Here is an 18,718-nt window from a genome sequence, read left to right as displayed (position 1 = left end):
TATGAAGAACACATGTCTCTTTTCTCTATTCATTATGAAGAAGGTGTTAGCACTAGTATGGGGTCCTCACTAATTGGCCACCAGATGGTCATTATGTGGCATGTTGTGTTAAGGGGGGTTTTGGTGGCTTGTTGCTGAGCACCTGGGGTGTTTTCTGATTGGAGGTTTTCTTGACAAATGATTTATCCGTGTCAAGTCATTGGTTAGACCTCTGTAGCCACAAGGCACAAATTAAGGTGTAGTTTCCAAAAACGCCAAGACCACGGGCTAGAAAGGCTTATTTACACAATGGGTCTTTAAGGGGTCAGGCCATTCATTTGATTTGCTCTTTAATAATTCACAGCACGTGTTAATGTAATGTTTTGGTAAAGCTATAACTTCAATACATATCTAGAATGTATGCTCTTTCTTTTTATATTTTTTGTCTGTATATATCCTTAACTCAACATTTAACATTCTCTTTTAATTCTTCAGTCAGGAGCTTTTCAAGGCCAAGTCCCTTTCAATTATATATGCCTAATTTATGATGTGGTGCGCCTCAGTGCAAATATTTGGTTTCACTGTGTCCTATCTGGGGTTAAACCCATGTTATGCACTTCAAAGTTGAAAAATTCTTGCACATGCGCGGAGTGTGACACTCGCCTCTTCAGTCAAGCTGCCTGCATGTAAAGCGGTTTGCTTAATTTACATCGGGTCATGTGCAGAGGTCATACTTGTGATTTTGCAAAAAGGCTTTGCTTAAGGTCACCAGCAAACTTTCCAGATGTGCCAGAATGTCATCAAATGTGCACAACTGTGTAATTTTGTGACATGATGATATTAAAGATGGCAGTTTGGATTCCCAAGTAAAAAAAAAAAATGCATGGGTAACTCACCATAATTTAGAGTTTAATTATGGATGGATGGATGGAGCTCTTGATAATAAGATTGAACTAGTGAACAATGTTAATGCATTAGGTATTGTAATCAATTATCAATACACTTTTAAAGCATATCTTTATTTAAAACTGCCTAATCTATGTTAAAGTTAGTTTATAAATAGGCTATATTGTTAATTATAATAATTTATACATGTTAATTCATGTCTGGTCACAACGTGTTAACTAATACTATTGTGTACAACTTGATATGTTAAAAAATGTAGGCTAGAAATGAACATTGCCATGTAAATGCTGTAAAAGTATTGTTGTTGTTCATGCATTAAACATCTAACTGTGCAAGCATTATTTAGTTTTATTTGTTTAGTATCAGCACTTCTCTAAATGTTTGCTGATGAGCCATGTCTCTGTTCATGTGTGTTGGAGGGTCTTGATCCAAAACAACGAACCCAACCCATGCAGCCCTCATTGTCCTCCTACACTGAGTTTTGAGTGCAGAAGAAGCTCAGTTTGTTCAACTCAATGGAGCATTCTAACCCCAGATGGCCAGGTGCCTGATAGGACATATGGTGAGAATCTATCTACCCCAGGCCGGGAGATGATGGAAGATTCATGGAGTGCTCATCGGCTCTCTGGTACATACCACTTGGGGCCAGGGGTCAAATGAAGAGAAGATTAGACTTCAGTCTGTCTCCGTTTCTCTGACTTCGGCTGTTGTTGTTTTTTTCTTGCGTTGTGGCGTTTGTAGTCTTGGAGAGAAACGCCATCGTGTGGATGTCAGAGTAATAGCAACAAGTAGGGTAACATGGGGCAAGATGCACCCCTTAAGATGTGCCTTTACTTTTAAATTGTTTCATATTTAGATATAAGTTAAGCATACACAGGATGATGATGCATCAGATGATATAGGAAATAAATAGAAACATTTGCTAATTTAGTTGTAGCCTAATAGGACAAAATGTAAAATTATTCAGAGACACCATCTTACCCCACTACTGGAGTAAGTTGTCCCACTACCTGGGAAAGACGCCCCCCGGCTAAACGTTAAAAGAATGTATAAATTACTTTTGATATAATTCTTATTAATATTTTGTATATATTTTTAAAGTGTCTTAAATGTAAAATACTAAATCAACTATATGATTTAGTTGAATTTATGAAAAAAACTATGGCAGACAAGGCAGAATCCCAGTAAAAGCGATTCATCTGAAAGTTAAAAATATTCTGTGACTTATATAGGCATATCAATATTTATTTAATTGCCCATATTTTAATTAAAGATATGTGCATAGCTTCACTATGATTGCAAATTCAATGATTTCACTCAATTAACCTAGCTTTTAATGAAAGCGATTATGTCTGAAATGTACGTCTAACTCATGGAAATACTGAATAATAACCCTATTAATTACAATAATGATTAACTTTTAAAATAATAACACAAGTAACATGCCACTTGGGGCCTTCTGTGCCAAAACTTTGATAATTCAACTTCATACAACATCATAGATCAATATTTTCCACAGACACAAAATTAGACCAATTGACCTCAAAACTGGTCATCTTACCCAGACTTATCCTAACTTCCTGTACACAAAAAGCTATTAGTATTGAAATTGTGAGAATCAACAGATTACTAAATAAAATATTCACTGCAATGATTCGTTTTCATTTTTGTATTCATTAAAAAAACAACAACTTTAAAATCGTTTTAAAAGGTTAGGTAAAAATGGAAGTAGAATGCACAGACATTTTGGAAATTACATTTCATGTACCATGGGTAAAAATCATATAAATGAACAGTAGGCCTACTGCAATGACTACATGAGTGTAAATGGAAATAGGAGTATACTGTATTGTACTGTTTGTTGTTGTATTTAGATTAGATTGAGGTAGAGATGTTATCATCCCTGCAAGCATGATAAAAGCAAAGCACACTGAGTTTCACTCGACAAAAAGAGCGGCATTTCAAAAGCTTTAGCATGTACATTAAAAAAAGCACCATTTTTTAGATTTTTTTTTTTTAAACATGGTTTCTCATGATGTAATAGAACAACAATAGCAAAACATCACAGTGTGTGTAACTAACAATAGCCTCATTCTCTCATTTTCTCAAAGTTTAACTTTTACTTTGCACATAGCGATCCTGTTGTGCTTAACTGAGAAAACATTCCATAAGCTTTTACAATGAGGTCAATAAAACATAATGTTGTCACATTCTCGGATGGTATATGAACTAAACCTGACGCCCACCAATAGATCATTAATGAGGTAAGCATATCCTGTTGAGAAAAAAATCCTGTATTCTTGTTACCAATTACAAAGTGCTAATGTTGCTTGACTTCACCATTATGTGCAGATGATTTTATTTTTGATAATTTTATTCTGAATATTCAGTTTAATAACCTCTTTGTATCTGGTGATATCCACATTGTGATGAGACGCTGCTTCTCTGATGGACAGGGTTTTTCATTGCTATGGTTGAGCTTCTTGGATCATTCAGTCCAAATCGTATAGAGGCCATAACCTGGAATAACTGGGCCTGAAATTCAGTCTCTGGCTTTGCTTTCTCACAGAATTGCTTCTCCTTTGGAGTGAGATCATTCCCTTCAGGTATCTAAATAATGAGATAGGACATGAGAAACTGTTCATTCAAACTGATAATTTTACACAGTTCTACACTGCCACCACATGGCACAAAGCTGCATGTTTTTATTATATATATATATATATATATATATATAAAGTTATTAAGCATGTATACTTTGACAAGGTACTGTTCCCTGTCGGAATAGTATTAAAAACAAAAACAACAACAAAACATTATGAGAGATAAAAAAAATACTTACTTCAGCAGACACTCTTTGCAGCCATATTTTCTCCTCATCTGTAAACTCCATTGCTGAACTGAAACCTGCAAATATATAATGTCTTAATTAATGATGGCAAACAAATTAGGTTGTTGAAAGAAATTAGACATTTATCTATTAAATGTAAAATATGATATGCTTTGACGTCAGCCTGTCATGGTCTTTATGGGCCAATTTGCCTAAATTAAGCTAGTGCCCCAAAACGCAGACGCTTAAAAGCCCGCTTGTATGAATCAGACAACAAAACATCACACCATGAGTCATTTATTTTTAAAGAAAGATCGCACAAGCCAATCTTTTAAGCTAACTAGTTTGTGTGTGCAGGCCTATGTCTGTAGTCTACATCAAAATGAAAGTGAAATTAAACAGTATAGCTATTCGCTTATTTTTCTTTGCAATAAAATAGTTTGCAAGGATAAATTAACGTCTCAAAATAAAATTTTGATTGATAATTGTGTCCTATAACCACTCTCACCTTTAAATAAGAATATTTGAATTTTAAAATTGCCTTGCTGATTACATTGCGAATGACTTCATATCAGATTTACACAAGTATACATTTTAGTAGCCTAACGTTACAGAATCGACGTGTCGTCTAGCTCTTAATGTCCTGTCATAAAATGTATTTCTATACATCCAAAAGTGATTTTGACTTACCTTTTAAGGAAAATCCTTTAACGCAAACAAAATATAAATATTTTTTTTCGCTAAAAGCAGCGCCTTGCTCCTTTTAAACGTTAATGAGGTCTGACCATTAAGATAGCATCTCTGTTAAACAGCAAAACTGTTTTTGAGAGAACGGGACAAAAAAAAAAGAAGTCTATTTGCGAGTAAACAGCCTAACTGCAGACAAAAATCAGCTGCTGTCTCAGCCGGCTGCGGAAGGACGTACGCGAGGGAAAGTAATCGATCCTTTCACTATAACAATGAAAACAAACTGCAATATATGTTCGAAATGAATCAAGTGCTAAAATAAAAAAAAATATTAAATCTGCTACTCGTTTACTACTCGTGATTATCCGGTTTGATGAACGATCTGCACTCACGCGATTTCCCCTAAATCATCTGCAAGTGAAAGTGAAAGTGACGTTTTCTGTTTGTTTCACTAGTGAGTAATAGGAAATATTTAACAGCAGCCTTCAACATATATTTAAGTCGTTACAGCAAAAGTGAGACATACAAGAGTGAAAAGATACCGTTTTATTTCATCTGCAACATATCAGCCCTCGTTTACCCATTTACATATATTGATAGAAAAGTCCCTTTCTTATAACAAAGGACAGTGACTATCTGATGAATGAACATAACCAGAATATTTTGAAAAAGTATTGACAGATCAAATCTACAGACTTTCGGACAATTGACTAATTTGATTTAAAATATTGTCAGTGATTTAAAACAGAGCCCCTGAACCACACAGATCAGTTGAGAGGTAATGGATCATCTATACAGAAGAGCAGCACACTGTTGCCCAGTGGCATCTGAACATATGGCATGTTAAGGAAGGTTTGGCAGAAGGTTAAGGGAGTTCAGAATTCCTCTTCTGCGTTTCGGGTTTTTGAGGCCTTCAGCTCCTTGAGTCGCTCCATGCAGTCCGTCAGACTCCTCTCTCCGTGCACCTTGTTGTCACGAGTCCTAACGTTCACAGTGTCACTGCTCTTCTCCTTCTCACCCACCACTGTCATTGCATAAACCGAAAGTTAGAATCACAGTGAATTCATGACAAATTAATACATTCTGTAAAAATACCTGCAGCTGACATTTCTCAATTAAAAATCAGGGAAACAAATGGAAATGCAATTTTAATTTAAAGTGCCCCTTTAATGCCATTTTTAAGGCTACTAATTTTGATTTGAAGGTCTCCTACAATAGGTTTAGATGCACTCAAGGTAAAAAAAACTAACACTTTAATTTTCTCACAATAGTGCAGCATCACCCTTTATCGCAGAGTCTCTGAAATGGTTCAATGAAGGAGTTGGTTTCTTGAAACCTCTCCTTTCCAAGAGCCAACTCTGCTCTAATTGGTCAGATGGCACAGTTTGTTTTGATTGGTCTACCAGGAATGGCCAAAATGACTTATATACACAGTGATACGAACAATGGCATACCGCAAAAACTTGTCTTTTTGACATATCGACATAAGCGTAATTTGCAGGTGGGACATATCCCCACCACTTTTTGAAACATCTCTCGGCACGGATGTAAGATACCAAATATAAAAGAATCTCCAGTTGATTAGCAATTTGTTTGTTTGTGTTAAATAAGAGGTTCATTGCCGCTGTTATCAGTGGCGGAAGGCAACAGTGCTCTTTTGGTGCTCACGCTTTAATCTATAGTCTGGGAATTCTGCATTGCATTCTGGGTAGTCGCGGCCATGTTTTAGGACACTCAGGAGCGTACAATGATAACATACAAATCAAAAGAGAATAAAACAACTACATTTACATTAATACTTTTTAAGAACTGCTTGCACTCACTTAGAATAAACTGACTAATATTTGAATCTTTTAAGAACATTTGTGCGGCCAAGACACTGCACATATCCATCACATATACACTCCAAATTGGCCAAATTGATTGCCACTTTTTAGTTATTAAAAAATAAACTGCAAAAGAGAACTGATATATCTGCTACATCAAATAATAAATACAATACAGCTTGATCTCAGCCAGTGGATCATTTATTCAATCAACATGCCTGTATATCATAATATCACCCCTAATTTCTTAATGTTAAAGCATTAATGGATAACAACAGAGTGGCCCTCTGTAATGCAGCTCTGAAATGATTTGTATTGTGAAAGTGCTATAGCCTACTACATTTTTTTTACTGGACTTAAATGGAACAAGTGTAAAATTCCTTTTACTGAGAGAAGCTGAACAATAACCAAAGAGCGCTATTGTATGAACACGGAGAGTGACCACAATGAGCTATACCAGGTAACATTTCCAGACACACATTATATTTATACAATATATAAATAATGTTTTTATACATTATTTATCGTGTGAGCACTTATTCACGTGAACGCAAGCGGTTAAGAAATTATGATATATAATTATTATAATTATAATCATCAAAATTATGTTCAGAATTATTATAATTTGTTATAATAATAAAGCCACATTTTGGTTATGGTGATTATTTTCATTGAGTTTTACTTTCACTTTCACCACTGTGTTGTTTCCCAGCTGGTAAACTTGCTCTTCCTTTGAGCTTTTCCTTTGAGCTTTTCCACGCCGATCGTGAGAGCGGCTATGGCAGTTAATAACACAGCAACACTGCAGGTAAACTCATTTAGAATTGTGCTCTTGCAAACTATTATAACTCGAACTTTCAGGAAAAATGTTTTTAAACAAAGACTGTTGTCAGAAGCTTAGTGATGATGATGCTGAAGTCATGCGACTGTGGTGTAGTTCGTCTGTAGCCTTCATTTAGCTCTTGACTTCTGTCAATTGAATTTAGGCTCCAAAATACATGGAGAATGTGTTCATTTGTGAAGATTATCAGAAGACCTTATTTTCTGCAATAATCCAAAAGCCAATGGAAAAATCCTATTGGGTTTTTGTCGATGGGACCAGGGTGATGCAAACTTCTGGGTTTGAAAATATGTCATCCCTGCCGCACTTAATGTAGACCTAGACAGGCATTATCCAAATAGGTCATAAACCTATGTAGGTTCGTGCAGAAAGTAAGACTGGAATTACTTGAACAGTTCAAAATCCGTTTTTTTCTTTTGGGAGTCAGTAACTCCATTTGTTGTGCACTTTGAAACTTTACAGACTATTTACATTCACAAACTGCTATATTATACACTTCCCAAAAGGTAATAACCAAAAAAGCATAAGAGGTGCACTTTAAATTACTGAGAATCAGTCATGGTTTGCTTGTGTTTTTTGTTTGTTTATGAAACACAAGGGCAGTTATACATAGCAACCTTTATTTTGGCACCAACTATAAAACCATTTTCGAATGTTAAGGTTATGTTGGATCACTTACCTAAAATGAAATTGTACTGAGCTAACTGTGCATTTCTGATCTTCTTGTTCAGTGTGCAGCCTGGGTCCAGGTCCACATCCGTCATCAACCCTCCCTTGTGGAACTCCTGTTGTACCTGAGATTAACAAGGGCTTTTTAAAATTCTAATTATGACCTGGTAGTTTACGCTGGAATCAGAGCTAACAGATATTATTGCATCATAAATTTCGAACAGAACTTACTCTCTGGGCGTACTCATCACAAGTAGGTCCTACGGGCACCACCATCACCTGATGTGGGGACAGCCACAGTGGCCTGTGGGACACCAAAGCAGGAGAATTTGTTTTAAGCACATATGGTGTGAGACTAAACATTATCATGTTAGAGAGCCTCTTCCTTAACTGTACCATTTTCCTCCATAGTTTTCAGTCAGGATGGCGATCATGCGTTCCACTGAGCCTAGGATTGCTCTGTGGATGATTACAGGTCTCTTCTTGTCATCACCATCATGGCTGAAGACAGACAAGATTTGGTTTACAGGATCAGCAAATTAGACAGCTGACGATCATGAAGTGAAATGCAGGAGGAGTGTAGTAAACAAATGTAACCACAAAATGTCACTGTTGTACAGGGAACAAAAATCACTGTTGTACAGGGATTTTCCTTGTTATTATTATCATATACAGACTAAGATGTAATGTTTTCTTGAGTAAACATACCTTACAAAAGTGAGATTGAAACGAATAGGCAACTGGAAGTCCAGCTGAATGGTGGCACATTGGTGATACCTGCCGATGGCATCCTTTATCTGAATATCAATCTGAGTGACAGAAAAACACAAAATACTTGAGTTGAGTGTAAAGTCATTTTATAAGCGTTCATATATTTTGCTTTCATTATCCGTGTGTACCTTTGGTCCGTAGAAAGCTCCATCACCAGGATTCAGAACCCATTTCTCTCCAAAGTCATTCAGGCTGTTCTCCAGTTGCTAAAACAATTAACAAGGGCTTAATGAATTCAAACTGGAAGAGATATGCACAATTCATCATGCAAATCATAAGAGATAAACTGTATTAAACACTAAAAAATATATTCTTAAAAATTGATTGAGATGTTATGATGGTGGTAAAATTACACCTTATATTATGTACACCATGGTTCAAAAGTATGGCGTCGGTAGGATTATTATTTATTTTTTTTCATTTTTATTCAGTAATGATAAAAGAGATGAATTAAATGTATTAAATGTGACAGTAAATGCATAATGTTTCAAAAGTTTTTTTTTATTTTTTTATTTTTTATAAATGCTGTTTTGAACTTTCTATTCATCAAAAAAAACCTGGGGCATCTGACTTAATAAATCTCGGTTTTCATAAAAATATTAAGCAACACAACGGTTTTCAAAATTGATAATAATAACAAATAATTTCTTGAGCCAAGTCAATATTAGAATGATTTCTGTCATTCTATGACAGAAGAAGGATCATGTGACAGTGAAGACTGGAGTAATGATGCTGAAAATTCTGCTTTGCCATCACAGGAAAAAAATAGTAAATATTAAATTAGAAAACAGTTATTTAAATTGTAATAATATTTCACAATTTTACATTTTTTTTACTGATTTCTGATCAAATAAATGCAGCCTTGGTGTTTTCTTTCAAAAACATTACGAAAATCTTACCAACCCTAAACTTTTAAACAATAGTTTATGCAAATTGGTTTGCTTTCATGCACACAGTTTTCTTTTTGAGTTTACGGTAAGTTTCAAATTCTACCTTTTCAGCCTGGTCCCACACTTCAGGTTCTCCTAGGAACTTCTCTGGCCTGGTAGAGAGGTTCAATTTGAAGGTGAAGCCAAACACCTCATAAACCGTACGTAGGAAGTTGAGACAGCCCTTTATCTCAGACTCAATCTAATAGGAGTAAAAGTAAGAAGGTAAGATAAGGAGAAAAATGACCTCTTATTTGAAATTCAAAAAAACAAAGTATTAATGTGCTCATGAACTCAACAGTCGTTTAACACTGAAAAATGCAGGGATCCCAGACCTTCAGACCAATAATTCTCCATGGCATACTAAATATAATAAAATAATTCTACAGAGATAAAAAGAGCATAACCAGATACATTTATATTCACAATAGAAATTATGGATAGAAGATCTTATTCATTTCAATGACTTCTCCAGGTTTGGGAAATACTTCTTAGTTCTTGAGTCTGACTGGCTCCAAGCCTTTTCCAGCCATGCGATATTTTACTACTATCACACAGAAACCGTTTCACAATTTGTATCAGTCTGCTTGTTTCTGTCTAATCTATAATAGCAGCATTTCTCACAGCAATCGTCAATGGCGGAGCAGCAAACCCACTATAATTCTTACAAATACTACTGTTATTGTGTCACAGCTTGTAGAAAGAGTAGTAGAATGTAGTTGTTTAGACCTCAAATATGCGATTTATATACAAACATAGCACCTGTTAGACCTTTTCGGAGTTGTGAGCTCCAGGCCGTCAGCGGCTGTTCAGAGCTCATGTAGTCTCAGAGAACGAGTCTCGGCCAGTCCTTCGTGAAATTACCGGCTAATGTAGATAGTGGTTAAACATCTAAATCATTCTGGGTATATCAATCTAGCAATCTTTGGTCTTATTAATCTATTATTTGTTCCAAACAAATCGATTTGGCTAAGGGCAAGGTTAAGTTTCATAACTTTAGATTTTTAATTCACTTAAATCCTGTACTAACGAGAGCACTGCTTTTGACTGAATTGTTTGCTTGTGCTTATCTTACTATTATCTTACTTATACTTTTAAAATGGCTATAATTGTTAATTTAAATATTGTTCAAGAAATAATATTTCATTTTATATAAATAATATGCCATATTTGGTATTGAGAAAGGGCTGTTAAGGATATTGATTTCAAATTCAGTGAAAGTTAAATTATTATGCCTGTAGGTGGCGACAAAGACTGCCTTTATAAGCGAATCAGAAGCAAAGAAAGGGACTGAAACAAGGTTGAGAAAATGGACATTATCTTTTCTTTAAACAACACCTTATAAGATGCAGCCGACAAATGCATTGACTAGAGCAGTCATGGGAAATCCCCATAACTGTTAAAAGGACACTAAGACAAAGATATCGCTTTCCTCAGTGGACATTCTAACTGTTTTTTTTATAATGAATATAAGATTGACATGACGGATAAATGCTATAGGCCTATCAGATGTAGGTAATACACTCGCTCTCTCATAATACAATTAGCTTCCATGAAGTAACTCAGTGTTCCTTTGTTGCTAGTTCTAAAATTTCATTTTAGAATTAGTATCGGAGGCTTGGGCTCAACTGTTAAACTGTCAACTTGAGATTTGCATCTGTGGCGGAAGAAAGTGGTTCCACACAAAGACGTTTTTTAAAGAAACTCTGTTGTCGTTTCTTATACATTTACACACTTGTGCCAACGAACTGTTGTATAAAAGCAATATGGCACATGTAGCCGTGCGATATGGCTCTATCACACGGCTGTGATTTCCTCCAGCCATGCTGACATAGAGACATATCGCACTCATTTTCGTGTAATATTGCTCATGTAACGTGCCTGGTCCATAGAGCAGAAGATGTGAGCGTCATCTTGTTGGAAGCGTCTGACTCTTGTCAGGCCACTCAGAGCTCCAGACAGCTCATTACGATGCAAGACCCCAAAGTCAGCCAGACGCAGGGGCAGCTCCCTCCATGAACGCGGGCGGTGGTCAAACATCAGACTGGAAAACAAGGAAAACATTTACATAAAGAAAAATCATCCCAAAAAAGATTTTCCTTGCTAAGCTTTTTGCATTCAGGTATACTGTGCTGTCATATTGTCAATGCCTTTTATGATAAACAAACACTTAATGTTGCTTAACGTTCGTGAATATAGAAAGATTGTGTACCAGTGTCCAGGGCAGTTCATGGGCTTGAGAGCAAAGATCTCCTTCTCCACCTCAAAAGAGAACATGTTTTCGCTGTAGTGCTGCCAGTGTCCTGAGGTTTGCCACAGTTTGCTGTTGTAGATGTTCGGAGTGACCACTTCCTGGAATCCCCTCTTTCTGTATTCACTCTACACGATAAAATATACCACAGTACAACAAAACCGGTCCATGAAAAAATACATAAATATTCAAGTGGTTTGCCCACAATCATTAATGGGGTCCTTGAAGTGGACCAACCTATCCATTACATGGTCTACTGAACCATGACATCCATAAAATGCAATTTAGCATATCCTAATAGACCTCTGCAAACCCGGCTCCACATCACACCCTTGTTCCGTTGGCTATTGTAATTTTTTTAATGGCTGATATCAGCTCTGTAGTAACAGAATAAACTATGAATTCGAAATGGGGGAAACTCACCCTAATAAACTCGATCAGCGTATTATAGATGTAGGCTCCTTTAGGGAGAAAGAAACAGCTACCCGGGCTCAGGTCGTGGAAGAAAAACAAGTCCTGCTCCTGGAAAGACAAAAGCGAGAGAGTGTGTAAACATTAAAGGTGAGAAAAACAATTATGGCACAGGTCAGAAATCTAATACAGATTACAGGAGGATACATGGGAAAAGAACAAGAGAAGTTCAAACGAGTAAAAGAGACACAAAATAGGACAAATGGCTGATTACGCTCTAGCTTTTGTTGTGACAAAGTGTTCCCTGTGCACCCATCAGCATGCCCATGAACAGATGGCACATTAAGAAGACAGACATCTGCCTTCTTTATGGGCACAGTCCCCGCTCCCCACACAGCCCACCTATCAGATCAGTCTTTAGTCACCCCAGCAAGACTCCATACATATCAAATGAGGGGCAACTTTCTGCACAAGTCATTAGAACACAGAGGCCTCTACATGTCCTCCATCCATAGTGAGCAGTTTTGTCCACCAACAGGGCTTTTTTATTTTAACTTGCCCACTGCTGACATCTCTTTATAATTATTCACTTGCAGTAAGGATGCGCATATATGTTACTGCTGGATTTATGATTTAAGTACACAACTATTGGGGTCAATTTAAAGCAAGGATGCATTAAACTGATCAAAAGGGACAGTAAAAGCGTTTATAATCTTACACAAGATTTCCATTTCCAATAAATGCTGTTCTTTTGAACTTTCTATTCATCGAAGAATCCTGAAACTGTTTTCAGCATCGATAATAATAATAATAAGAAATGTTTCTTGAGCAGCAAATCAGCATATCAGAATGATTTCTGAAGGATAATGTGTTGCTGAAAACTTGGCACTGCCATCACAAATAACATTTAAAAAATATATTAAAATAGAAAACAGTTATATTTAAATAAAAAAATCAAATTCATGATATTATTGTTTTTACTGTGTGTTTGATCAAATAAATGCAGCCTTGGTCTTAAAAGCATTATTTCTAAAACATTTTTTAAAAATCCTACCGACCCTAAACATCTGAATTGTAGTGTATGAAAGACTTTTTGATTAAGAGTTTTGTATGTATGAGTCAGTACTGTGCACCATTAGTATGTTTAATTCATGTCACCCAAGTGTTCAAATAAAGCATGATTTACATAATCCATAGGAGGGGATTACCACTGACGCAACATTTTGTGTGGCCATGGCATGAATAAAAAAAAAATTGTGATGTGCTGCACATTTCATAAATATTTTTGGCTTATCTGTCGACAGTACAACATATTTCATATGAGCGATGGGTTTTTTGATCCTGTATTTATATACATTTTCATTGTTCATACATCTACACATACCCGTCCCAGTTTGCGATGATCCCTGTTCTTGGCTTCTTCCTGGAATTTCTCCCATTCTTTCAGCATCTTGGGATCAGGGAAAGAAATGCCATAGATCCTTTGCAGGCTCTCCATCTCAGCTTTGCCCTCCCAGTATGTAGAGGAGTTCTGTGATGTACATCATACATGTTATTTGGGATCATACATAACGCTGTAAAGATAATATGCCCATTGTACAGATCAGGACAACAGGACATAGAGGACTGTTCTCGAAACGATTAAAAAAGGACTGAATTCTGCACCTTGTGGATCTTTAAGGCCTTGATCTTTCCTGTATGTCTTACATGAGGCCCTCTGCACAGATCAATCAAAGGCCCACACCTACAAAAGCAGAAGCAAAAAGAACGTGTAAATAAACTAAGGTATAAATATACTGTACATAGACTACCAGGCAAAAGTGTGAAATATTATTACAATTTAAATGAAATATTTTCTATTTTAATATATTTAAATTTATTCCTGTGATGAAAGTGGAATTGTCAGCAGCCATTACTCTTCAGCAGTGTCTCATGATCCTTCAGAAATCATTCTAATATGCCGATTTGCTGCTCAAGGAACTTTTCCATTATTGATGTTGAAAACAGTTGTGCTGCTAAATATTTTTTGTGGAAACCATGATCATTTTTTTTTGATGAATAGAAAGTTCAAAAGAACAGCATTTATTTGAAACAGATCTAAAACTCTTTACTGACATTTTGATCAATTGAATGTGTCCTTGCTGAATTATTCATTTCTTTCAAAAACCACAACTTTTAAACAGCAATGTAAGTAGACTTGAAAAAATTGATAAGCACAAAATATACGTTTATATACAGTATACGTTTTTGCAACCAAAAATCAGACCTGTAAACTGTAGTTGTTGGGGTGGTAACCTTTTCATTCAGGATCCTGCACTTGAACTTGTTGTACTAGAAGAACAAGAGAGGCAGATTTCACCAGTCTGACCTTCAATGTTAAGGGTGTTATGGGTTTATTCATGGCATGATCTTATATTTCTCTCTTTTAGAAAGGAAGTACCTACCTTAAACATCTCCAACAGAGTCTCCTTCTTTACCTCCAGCCTCTCAAAGGGCTGCTTCTCTTTGATGATCTTCTTACATAAGTTCTCCAAAAAGGGGAAATCATTACTCGATACACCTCTGAAAACCGACAGACAAGGAAGGGAGAGGATAGATAAAGTAAAGTACACAAAGGTGCACAGGTTTCATTACAAAACTTAAGCCCTTCTTAAATAAAATAAAATAAAAAGAATGCAAAGAATAAGCAAACATCTCACAGATGTCACCAACTAAAGAAACTTCTTCTACCAGCAGACATCTATTACGACAAAGCAATGCTTTTTGAGAAAACTACCTGTTCTGGACCTGACAGAGCCACACTAACAAAAAAGGCAGAGCTTGACGGTGATAGTATCAAAATGAATAACATTTGCATAAACTGACTTCCAACAAGTAAATTACTGCATTTATTATCCTGGTCAAACAAAAGGTCAACTAATTGTTGAAAGGAATTTTTAAAAAAGGACAACAATTTTTTATTTCTTGAACAGCTGCCTGGTATAATTTCTAAACCACAGATGAATTAATGTGACTTTTAAACTCTGACTGGCAGTTCTAAATAATAGATAGTGAATGGACATAACAATGACTTGCATTAGCATGGATGAGCACAATCATGAGGCATATTGCCATTCGACACTTGTAGTCTACTCCGTAATACTACTTCTGAAATTATTCTAATAAAGAAAATCTAAAGAAAAAAAAAAGAGAGAACATGTTTGACTTACTCAGTTTCAAGAAACATATCATAGTAAAAGCCATTCTCAATAGGTGGTCCGTAACAAAGGCAGCCTCCATAGACTCTCTCCATGGCCTCTCCCATTATGTGGGCACTGGAGTGCCAATAAACCTAAAAAGAACAAGTATATTTTCTGAAATAATATGCACTCTTTCAATCACCTATTATATAAAATATTTATAATATAAACATTGTCTCCAAGCCAGCAATTGCACTGCTATGGTGACATTTCATTTGTGGTGTGGTCACTGCTACTGCAGACAAGTGTTCATTAAAGAGGACCTATCATGCGCTTTTACAAAGTCTTGATTCTACTGGAATAGATTTTCATGCTTGAATGTTCAAAAATCACTTTTTTTTTTTTTTTTTTTTACATATTTATCATTGTTGCAGCACCTCTCGTCCCAGTCTGTCAGGAAAGCAATTTTCTCTGATTGGTCAGACCAGTGTGTTATGAATGGTCAATCGTTTTGAACGCATCGCGTAAATGTCACGCCCCTTTCCCATAACTGCAATTTTCAACATGTAACTTAACCAGGACTCATACACCCCACCCCCCTCCCCTTGTTTCGTGTATGCAGGAATTATGAGCGATAAATAAATGAGCAATTTAAGTAAAGAAACACTAAAGAAAGTTGAAAATGTAAAACGCATAATAGGGCCTCTTTAAAAATAATAATGCAAATGCAAACTTGTAAAACACTCTAAACTTACTGCTTGTGCTTCTTCATCATCAAATTTGAGAAACACTAGACTGCAGTCTTCCTCTAATGGCCTGTCCAGATCCCATACCCCATTGTTCACTTTGGAGATCACAGTATTATCAGCAAGGCCTTGGCTGTTAATAAAAACACATTATAATGTTAAACATTTGTGATTAGAGTTGGAAGCACAATTCAATCAAGCAATTCTCTAAGAAAACACAATTTTTAGTGCCTTTCATTGAGGCTAACCAGACGGTGTAACAAGCAATTTTAATAGATGTGCCTTCTTTTTTTTCTTTTTTTTTTTAAAGAAAAACATTTGTATATAACGCAAACACAATATGACATGTTGCAGTCTTCTTTGCATTTCACCTCTGCTCAAGATTGATTCCTGTCTAGCTTACTAATAAACCTGGCATCGTACACTAGTATGAATATGGTTGGCAGTTGGCACTGTGATAAATTGCTTATGTTCCTCTATTGTAAGTTGCTTTGGATAACAGCGTCTGCTAATTGCATAAATGTAACCTAAATTCAATATTACTAGTCAATATTGCTATATAATGGTCAATTTTATAAAAAATATATTATTGCAATATTATAGTCAATATTGCTATTCTGAATTGCTCAAACAAACAGGGAATTGTTTTGATGCATCATGAAGCCTGCAGTGTTTATAAGTTGTCTATATTAAATATTTTAAAAATACACGTAGGAGCTTCAAGTGAAGTTAGCAAATCGTTTACAAGTGCCATTGCTAACTGTGTCATTGTTTCAAACAGCTTGACAACATTAGGGCTGAAAATGCTTGCCTCGTTGACATTTAGTTTAGTTTAGTTACTAACCTGATGCCACAGGCAACCTGGTACGGTGTGGTCTTCCAGGACTCCCCATCTATTAATTTTCCATCAGGCAGCATGATCTTGATGGGCTTGCTGTCTTTTGCTGCTTTCTCAGCCAGCAGGGCATCGTGTTCTGCCTTCAGCTTGCTATATATAGACAGACGCCCCTCGATGTACTGTGGCGGAGGACTCAACTATAGATAAGAGAGAGACAAACTCATAAAACAAACTCTGTCCATTGTTTTAAGAGCCCGTCACAGTGCATGTATCATAAATAATAAACCATGGCACCATTTAACATTACAGGAAAAGTATTGTGTTTGAAATTATGAAGCAAACCAAGAACATCTTCCTCTGGCAAGGTAGCCTACATATTTAAATGCACATATGCCAAATATTTTCTAGATACATAATGTATGCATTGCAATACATGTCATATGCTTTTTAATACATGTATTAAATTATAAAGGTAATTAGAGTCCATTCTGGAACAGCTGGAATGATGCTGGCAGAGGTCAGGGGTACTCTGTTCTAATTTTAGGGACACTACACTCCACCAGTGTTGTAATGAGAATATGCAAGTATTATAGTCCAATAATAGAAGCACTAACCTCAGCCTTGCCACCTGTATCTCCACCAGGATTCTTGTTTTTCTTCTTTCCTCCATCTTTGCTATTCTGGAACAAAAAAGGGTGTGACGTTCATTGGTTTTTACTGTCATCCGTCAATTAGTTGCTCATGTCAACAAACAAAAAAGTTCAACCGTGTCACTCCACCACCCACTGTAAAGTGATACAGAAACCATACCTGACTGCAGACATTTAAATACCATATTAAATGATCTATATTACACAGCAGTCAAACAAATAACGAGAGAAACTTGCACCTTAAAACAATAAAACTAAGGGATTCTGAGTTTTGACAGCAGCATGCAGTGACTGCCTCAGACAGAGGACTTCACTAGCTAACGTTAGTCAGCTAACTGCATGTACGTTATATCTGATACCTTCTTCTCGTCCATTTTCAGATCCTTCATCTGCTCGGTCACGCTCTCATCCGCCATAATTAGACGAAAATATCACAAGCACGAACAAGTAACACGAACCAACAGTTTGCAGTTTAGTACAGAGTTTATTCGAGACACCGGCATACACGTTTCCCGGATATTGCAGGGAAGCCAATGCTGATGCAACATTATGATACATTTGGGATGTTGTCCGTGATTGGTGACTCACTGTGATTGACGTGAGTATAAACCAATCATCAGACAGAACATTCCTGTTCTGGCGCAGTAAGATGATGCAACGCGAACGGCATCCTTCAAATGGTAAGGCAGCCTGACTTCTGCTATTTGATTGCTACTTATTATATAATACGTAATTTGAATCAGAGTAATAATAACAACACGAAGCTTTATGCAGCAAAAACGCTTTAGCAATAAATATGGGTTTCCTCTCAAACAAAATAAGCAATGCACTCTAGTGGTACCTAGTGGTCAGAAATAGGAAGCGCACCTATTAATAATAACAACATAATTGTTTAGTAGACTATACAAACAGCACCTTAGAGGCTACTTATACAAAAGGCATTTATTTACATCGGGTATTTATAGCATACCTGCTGGGTATTACACATTATTTACCACTAACTTAGCCTTCTAACTCTAACAGCATATTGTTCGCAAGGCAAGGCTATTGAACTGAAAGTCCTTGTGGACTGGACATTTTAGGCTATCAAATGGGGAGCAGAGGTGTTTGTGGAACTGAAGAGGCCCTTTTGACCTTTTCTATTTTTTAGAAAAGCAACTCAAATGTTTTCTTATGCAGAAATGGAAGAGTTTCAATATTAGTCA

At 36.2% G+C, this 18,718-nt stretch overlaps 1 protein-coding gene and 1 long non-coding RNA gene across 2 annotated transcripts; both read right to left on the bottom strand.

Annotated features, from left to right (window-relative positions):
* Positions 1-2,539: 2,539 nt before the first annotated feature.
* Positions 2,540-4,828, bottom strand: LOC311082771. Its single transcript, XR_014606156.1, has 3 exons — positions 4,406-4,828; positions 3,728-3,792; positions 2,540-3,495 (listed from the first exon to the last, which is right to left on the bottom strand). It is a non-coding gene; the product is annotated as an uncharacterized lncRNA (long non-coding RNA).
* A 105-nt stretch (positions 4,829-4,933) lies between these two features.
* tars1 (threonyl-tRNA synthetase 1) lies at positions 4,934-18,085 on the bottom strand. The gene is made up of 19 exons (XM_084113862.1): positions 17,873-18,085; positions 17,478-17,543; positions 16,870-17,060; positions 16,035-16,158; positions 15,310-15,431; positions 14,545-14,662; positions 14,367-14,431; positions 13,766-13,844; positions 13,485-13,631; positions 12,113-12,211; positions 11,651-11,817; positions 11,320-11,482; positions 9,503-9,640; positions 8,638-8,715; positions 8,447-8,547; positions 8,135-8,239; positions 7,970-8,042; positions 7,749-7,863; positions 4,934-5,426 (listed from the first exon to the last, which is right to left on the bottom strand). Exons 1-19 carry the CDS (start codon positions 17,927-17,929, stop codon positions 5,278-5,280), a joined length of 2,157 nt encoding a protein of 718 aa, XP_083969988.1. The 5' UTR covers positions 17,930-18,085; the 3' UTR covers positions 4,934-5,277.
* Between the last annotated feature and the right edge of the window lie 633 nt (positions 18,086-18,718).

Source organism: Abramis brama, assembly GCF_963993115.1.
Source record: "Abramis brama genome assembly, chromosome: 5".
NCBI lineage: Eukaryota > Metazoa > Chordata > Actinopteri > Cypriniformes > Leuciscidae > Abramis > Abramis brama.
The sequence above is the reverse complement of the archived record's forward strand: the minus strand, read 5'-3'. Positions and strand labels throughout refer to the sequence as shown.